This window comes from Sorex araneus, chromosome 2, assembly GCF_027595985.1.
Source record: "Sorex araneus isolate mSorAra2 chromosome 2, mSorAra2.pri, whole genome shotgun sequence".
Taxonomy (NCBI): domain Eukaryota; kingdom Metazoa; phylum Chordata; class Mammalia; order Eulipotyphla; family Soricidae; genus Sorex; species Sorex araneus.
Genome location: NC_073303.1, coordinates 37,225,871 through 37,233,185, shown reverse-complemented (window position 1 = coordinate 37,233,185; position 7,315 = coordinate 37,225,871). Strand labels below are relative to the sequence as shown.

Below are 7,315 nucleotides of genomic sequence, written 5' to 3'. Positions count from 1 at the left end.
ACATTATTCAGGGAAACAAGAAGCCAACACAGATGGAGACGGCTGAGTCCTGTCTCTGCTGGCACAGCCCAGAGCATCAGGGAAGAGAACGCAGGTCAGTGTGGAGGGCCCGGTGGGCAGGGGTGGGCCAGTCTCCCCCATCACAGTATGTGACAGGACACAGACACACTCAGGTCCCAGGACAGAAGGAGAATCAGCAGTTCTTGAGTCACAACCCTGGGATGTGAGGAACCCAGCGGGGCAGCTGTCTCACACTGTGAGAGAAAAGAATGAAGAGACTCAGTGAGTGACAGAAGCGGTGACATCCTGAGCAAGCTCCCAGCATCCCTCTCAAAGAACCTCCAAACCCAGTCGTGTCCCCTCTGCCCAATCCCACCCACTCCAGCCTCCAGAGTCTCACCTCTAGGGTTCGAGAGAGACTGATCAGAGCCCTGGGCACTGTCGCTGTCTGAGGAGGAACAAACAGGCCAAGGTCAGAGCCCCAGGGGGTGGGACTACAGGAGGATCTAGGGGTGCGGGAGCTCCTGTGGGCTCCAGACTCTGTCCCCAGGATTCCAGAGCCCCAGCCCTGCCCACACTTACTTGCAGCCTGAGTGTACTGTCCTCCTTTCCCACCTGCGGGAAGGAAACATCCAGGGAAGGTCGGGGCGAGCACTGGGTCCTGAGCCCACAGAGCAGCTCTCTAGGCCCGGACCCAGAGAAGAATCAGAACTAGAAGACTGAGGTTAGGACCAGGAAACACGCAGAAAGGAGATGCTCCAGGATTGACCAGCCTCTCCTTGCGGTCTGTGCTCATAGGGATAGTCCCTGGGACCTGGGACCCTAGAAACCAGGTTCATCCCCAGCTTATGGAGGTGAAAGTGTCTTTCCTGAGCAAACCTGAGAGCGGCACACACAGGGGAGTCTGAGCGACAGCACAGGGGCGGGTGGTGCTTCCGCTAATGAGGCAGGAGAGCGAATATGGAGGGAGACCCCCAAATTTGAACAAGACTCAAGCCCTGCCATGGTGGACAGATTCCCCCCAACCCACCCCCAACTTACCTGAGCGCTTCCTCCTGCTGATCACAGCTGCCACCACAGTTCCAGTGACCACAGCCCCGAGGAGAGCCAGGCCGACAATGATGCCCACAGTGAGGATGGTGGGCTGAGAAGGGGGCTCTGGGAAGGGAGGAAGGAGAGGGTCTGACCCCCAGCCCCAGCCTGACCCTTAGCAGTTCCCCAGAGGGGTCAACTTTGATTTCCTGAGAACAGGCTCTGTGCCCGTCCCCCTCCTCACCCCATCTCAGGGTGACAGGCTCCGGCAGCCCCTGGTGCTGCACACGGCAAGTGTATCTCTGCTCCTCTCCTGAAGGCACCACCACAGCCGCCCACTTCTGGAAGTTTCCATCCCCTGAAGGCCTGGTCTCCACCAGCTCTGTGTCCTGGGTCAGGTCCTCCCCATCACGCTGCCAGGTCAGGGTGATGTCGGCAGGGTAGAAGCCCAGGGCCCAGCACCTCAGGGTGACCTCCCGGTCAGAGAAGGGGTGGTGGGTGATGTGTCTTCTGGGGGCTTCTGAGGAGGAACAATGAGAAAATTCATACCTTGGGTCACTTCCACAATGAGGTTGAACAGAATAATGGTTTGGAATAGGAGGTAAAAATCCAGACACAAGCTTGGCTGGAGAAACTGGATAAAATCCTAATTCCTTGAAAAGTTCTAGAACAGGGTTTGGGAAGGAGGTTCGGGTCTCTCAGGAGACACTGACTCTGTCCTGCCCTGGGTGGAGGGTGAGTGACTGAGAGAAGGAGGAGTCAGAGCTGAGATCTGAGAGAGTTCACAGGTGGCTGCCGGGTCCCAGGGAAGCCATATTCGTTATTTCTGAGAAGGTCGCCCCTCCCCCCACGCTCCTACACTGAGAAACTTCAAGGTCCTGAGGACACAGGGTGGCCTGAGGGGAGGGCGGGTCTCTGTGGTACAGAACATGAAAACCAGGCGGGTCCGTCTCTCTCCTGACTGAAGAAGGGGCGCTGTTCGGACACTGAACCCCACTATGTCCCCCCTGTGGGGAGTCGCCCCTACCCCAGGCGGTCAGGGGTCGTCAACACCCGGGACTGGTACCTGCGCGCAGCAGCGTGTCCTTCCCGTGTTCCAGGTGTTTGAGGAGCCAAGGCACGCAGATGTTCTCCAGGTAGTTCCTGTAGCGCTCAGCCTCACCCGCCTGCTCCCACTTGCGCTGGCTTCTCCAAGCCTGCGTGCCCGCCGCCGCCGTCCAGGAGCGCAGGTCCTCGTTCAGGGCGATGTAGTCGGCGCCGTCGTAGGAGTATTGATAGTACCCGCGCAGGAGGAGCCCGTCGGACCCCACGTCGCAGCCGTACATGTACTGGAGGGTGTGAGAGTCTGACCCGCCCGCACAGATTAACCCCGAACCGAAAACGAAACCGGGGCCCGGTCCCCGCGGCGCCTCCCGGTCAAGATTCCGGGGCGGGTCCCTCAGCCTCGGGGACGCTCGGACCCGCCTCGGGGCGACCCGGCCCGTCCCCGCGTTGGCTCGTCCCTGCCCGGCCGCGCTCACCCGCCTCGCTCTGGTTGTAGTAGCCGCGCAGGGTGTCCAGGCTCACTCGGAAATCCTGTGCGGAGCCCTTGACGCTCCGCGTCTCCCGCTCCCAGTACTCGGGTCCCTCCTGCTCCGCCCACGGCGCCCGCGGCTCCATCCTCGGACTCGCCGAGTCGCTGTCGAAGCGCACGAACTGCGTGTCGTCCACGTAGCCGACGGCGATGAAGCGGGGCTCCCCGCCGGGCCGGGACACGGCGGTGGAGAAATACCGCAGGGAGTGGGGGCCTGGGGGAGGGGAAGGGGTGACACCCGGCCCGCCCCGCCGCCCCGCGCGCCCCGAGGCCAGGGTGAGGGAAAGGGAGGGGGGTCGGGAGACGGGAAGGGGGGAGGGACCGAGAAGGGCGAGACTTAGGGACGCGGGGGGAGTTGGGGGTTGGGGGACAAGGAGGAACATTTGGGGCGTCCGGGCAGGGAACCGGAGAAACTCCTTCTCGGGGTCCTGCACATCAGTGCCTGGCAGTCCCCATTCTTCCCCCCGCATCGACTCCCCTCCCGACCCCGCACTCACCCGCCCGGGTCTGGCTCAGGGCCAGGGCCCCCGAGAGCAGCAGCAGGAGGGGTCGCGGGTCCCACATACTGAAGGAAGCAGGCGGGTTCTGACTCCCTCGCGAGTGCCCTCAGTTTATAACCGGGAGCGTCTCGGACGCTGATTGGCGGATCTAGACTGCGACGCCCAATGGGAGTGAGGATTGGCAACGCGTCAGGAGTATCCGGGCAGAAGGCGCTGACACAGGTTGCAGAGAGAGAACTGAAACTCTGGGGAGATCAGGAATCCCCAGGCCTGATCTGCCCCCAACACGACCCCGGGGACACTGGACCACACCTGGGACCTGGGACTTCGCCCTCTCACCTGCTCCCTCACCTGATCTTTGTCACACTGTCTCTCCGTGACCAGGGCTGAGACTGACTCATCGATTTTCCATGGTTTTCATTTCAGTATCTCGCTACAATCTTACAAGTTCCTGAGGACCCCAGAGATGCTTCTGTGCGTTCAGGTTATGCCTGTCAGTGTTTGCCGTGTGAGGAATCTGAGTTAAAGCGCTTTATTGTTGGTGGTGACGATTTTTTTTTCTTTTTGCTTTTGGCCACACCAGGCAGCGCTCAGGAACAACTCCTGGCTCTGTGCTCAGGGATCACTCTTGGCAGATTCATGGTACTATATGTGGAGCCCTGGATCAAACCCGTGTTGGCCACATTTCAAGGCAAGCACCTTACCTTCTGTAATAGCTCTCCTGCTCAGTTAGAGCCTGAAAGTGACTTCAACTGGGATATTATCAACAACAGGTTAATGCTAACAGGAAGACTTTTAGGGGAGGGCAAGGGCTCACACCCAGTGATACTGTCTCTGTACTCAGGAATTACTCCTGGCAGCACTTAGGGGAACGTATGGGATGCAGGTAATAGAACCTATTTCTGGCAAGGTGCAAGGCAAACTCCTTACCTGTTATGCTATTTCACTAGCCCCTTGAAAGTCCTTTGAAGAAAAACCATATTAGATTTTTGCCAGGCACCAGCCCCAGCTGAGCAGGCCTGATCCATGGACGCCATGAGGACTAAGAAAGGCAGAAATGGGAGCAAAAAGCTTGCAGTGAGGGGCTCACAGCCTGTGGACTAAGCCCTGACTCTTCTCCATGAATCATATTTATTACTTAGAATCTGTAATCATCATAACAACATTCTTTGTGCAAATACCAAGAATTGTATTAAATATAATATATATAATGTAATAAACAAGACAGACTTTTACACATCCAGCGCCTTAGTTCATGGGGAAAAGCATCTTTGTAATGGGCTTTCTCAAGGGGAGATTCTTTCAGAAGTGGAAGTAGAGATAGAGCAGGTACAGAACCCTCCCCTCCACCCCCCCTCGCCAAGGCAATATTCCACCTCTAGTGTAAGTATTCTGGGTTGAAAGGTTCCATAAAAGTCCCATAAAGTTCCCATAAAGAATCAAGGGGTCCCACAAGAACCTCTCTTCCAGCTCATTTATTTATCTAGTCCCCCCAATTTTTCTTTTTCAGCAGAGAAATGGTCCAGTTCTTCAAGTAATCTTGAGAAGAATGCAAAGCTCTAAATCCTCCATGTAGACCAGTCAGGGCTGGGCTTTGGGCCCTCCTCAGAATGGGGTTGGGCAGATTCCCCGAACACCCCAGCCACCCTCCTCTGCCCAGGGCCAACAGCTCCCACCCACACCCAAAGTTTCAGGCATAGAAATGGCCCAGCTCCACACCTGAACCTCATCAAGCTGCCAAGCCACCAAATGCTTCCAGCTTCTGGAGCGACACCGCATTCCATAGTAGTTTGAGCCACCTGACCCCAGCTGAGTAGGAAAACAGCAGATTTGACTAAAAGTTGTGTAGGATATTGCAAACCACAGTGTCCAAAAGAAGAGAGAGGGTGTGTGTGTGTGTGTGTGTGTGTGTGTGTGTGTGTCTGTGTGTGTGTGTGAGAAAGAGAGAGAGAGAGAGAGAGAGAGAGAGAAGCAAAGCACCTGCCATAGAGGCAGGAAGGGGGTGGGGAGTGGGGGGGTGATGGGAGGGTACCTGGGGACACTGGTGCTGGAAATGTCCACTGGTGCAGGGATGGTGTGGGAATACTGTATGACTGAAATTCAGTCATGAACAGCTTTGTCAGGGTCTATCTCAGTGATTCAATAAAAATATTAAACAAATTGTTTCCACTGAGCCCACCAAGCTCAGTGAGCAAAAATTGTAACACAGAAGTCTCAGAGGCACAAAACGTCCAGTAAACACTGAGACACTCCTCTTTAGTGACACCATTGTGAGATAGAACAGTGATCACGGATTGACTTCTATTGATCTATTTCCCAATACTTTCTTACTGTAACAAGCAACATAAGGTAAATTATTTTGTGCCCATTAGGGGCTCAGGCTCTTGGGTGGGAGGAAATGCCAGTGTATGCAACCAAAATAATGAGCAGCACAGCCAAGTGTGCCGACGCCACAAATGACATGTGCAACCTCAGAGCCAGAGCGTGTGTACAACCTCAGAGAGCCAGTCCACCTGTGTGACCTCAGAGAGCCAGTCCACCTGTGCAGTCTAAGGGAGCCAGTCCACCTGTGCAATCTCAGGGAGCCAGTCCACCTGTGCGAACTCAGAGCCAGGCCACCTGTGTGACTTCAGAGAACCGGTCAGCCTGTGCGACCTCAGAGAGCCAGGCCTCCTGCGTGACCTCAGAAAGCCAGTCCACCTGTGCGACTTCTGAGAGGTAGAACTCAAGTGCCACCTCATTTACCCCTGCAAGAACTGCTACTACAATGGAATTATATAATTATATAAAGTTTACCAGGAAATTAAACAGCCAAAAGTTAGGTATGTGGGAGCCACTCCCACAAACAACCTCTGACTCAGCTATATAATCTCATTTATTGCCCTTATCTCAGAGATCCAGAGAAATCTCAAGAGAGACCAAAAGCGGCAGTTAATCTCAGACCCGCACATACTTTTCCCCACTTCCTAATACACGTGGAAGCACCGGCAGTCACCCCCACGAACCAACTCCAAGCCACCCTGTAAACTCTATTACTGGCCTTGCTTCAGAGACCCAGGGATACATCTCCAAAGACTTCAGAAGCCAGAGATGCAGCAGGGAGTTCTGGCAGACACCACAGGGCGCCCCCTAGTGTGCACAGCTAGGAACTCACGGAGAGCTCCCTGCTAGGAAGTACAATTCGAACTGAGTTGTCTTTCTGAGCTATGGCCACACGGGGGCGCACCTGCTCTGCTCGCTCTACTTTGCAGGGGCGGGGCTGTGGTCTGACTCATGCTGAGATGCTGACCTGGAGGAGGACATGTAAGTGGGGAGAACTAGCCAAACCAACTTTGTGAAAGCCTGGAGATTTCAGTCACAAAACCCACATACCCAAGTTTTCAGCAGGTTATATCTTGGTAAGGTTCGTCCTGACACAGTGGAGTCAGGCTGGGGAAATGACAATAACTTTGGATTGTGGAAGCAAGTGGCTGCTGGGGGCTCTGCTTAGGCAGGCACAGGCCAACCTGCCCCCTCCGATCTACCCCAGTCTGTTCAGCCATGCTTTGGTCCGAGATTAACTGTGGCTTTTGGTCTCTTTTGAGATTTATCTCTGGGTCTCTGAGATAATACATAGCTGTATCAAGGGTGGTTTGTGGGCTGGGTCCCACATACCTAATTTTGGCTGTTTAATTTCTTGGTAAACTTGGTCCTAAGTTGTTGAGGTCAGGCCAAAGGCACAGCGATAATTTTAGGTGGTCAGGAAGCCTGAAGACATCATCAGGCTGCTGATGCACTCGCCCCGCAGGTACAGATTGACATGTTGGCAGCATCATAACCCCCAAGAGAAATGATATTAAGGGTTTTTTCAATCTATACTAAGACCCCTTAACACTGATGGAAGAATGAAAAGACCCAGAGAAGGGGAACAAGGTCTGTGCAGCCTGGAAGCTTCAACCCTGGGCACTGGTTCTAGTGTTTCCAGATTTCCACAGCATGTAAGAGCAACAGCTGTAGGCCATGACATTGCTACCAGGAAACTTTTGCTGGAGAGGTGAATTTTCAAAAATCTAACATATGAGAGGTGGCAATGTGTTGTTTATGAAACCCTATCAGCGACAGTACTATAAACACCAGTACAAAATTTAAAAAAAGAATGTTGGGGCCCGGTGTTAGTACAGCAGGTGGGACATTTCGCTTGCTTGTATCTGACCAGAGAATGATCGCAGAT

The 7,315-nt window shown here is 54.5% G+C and overlaps 1 protein-coding gene across 1 annotated transcript; it reads right to left on the bottom strand.

Moving 5' to 3' along the window:
- Positions 1-801: 801 nt before the first annotated feature.
- On the bottom strand, positions 802-3,169 carry LOC129401652 (patr class I histocompatibility antigen, A-126 alpha chain-like). The gene is made up of 5 exons (XM_055124385.1): positions 3,103-3,169; positions 2,553-2,819; positions 2,099-2,377; positions 1,277-1,552; positions 802-1,158 (listed from the first exon to the last, which is right to left on the bottom strand). Exons 1-5 carry the CDS (start codon positions 3,167-3,169, stop codon positions 992-994), a joined length of 1,056 nt encoding a protein of 351 aa, XP_054980360.1. The 3' UTR covers positions 802-991.
- Positions 3,170-7,315: the final 4,146 nt, after the last annotated feature.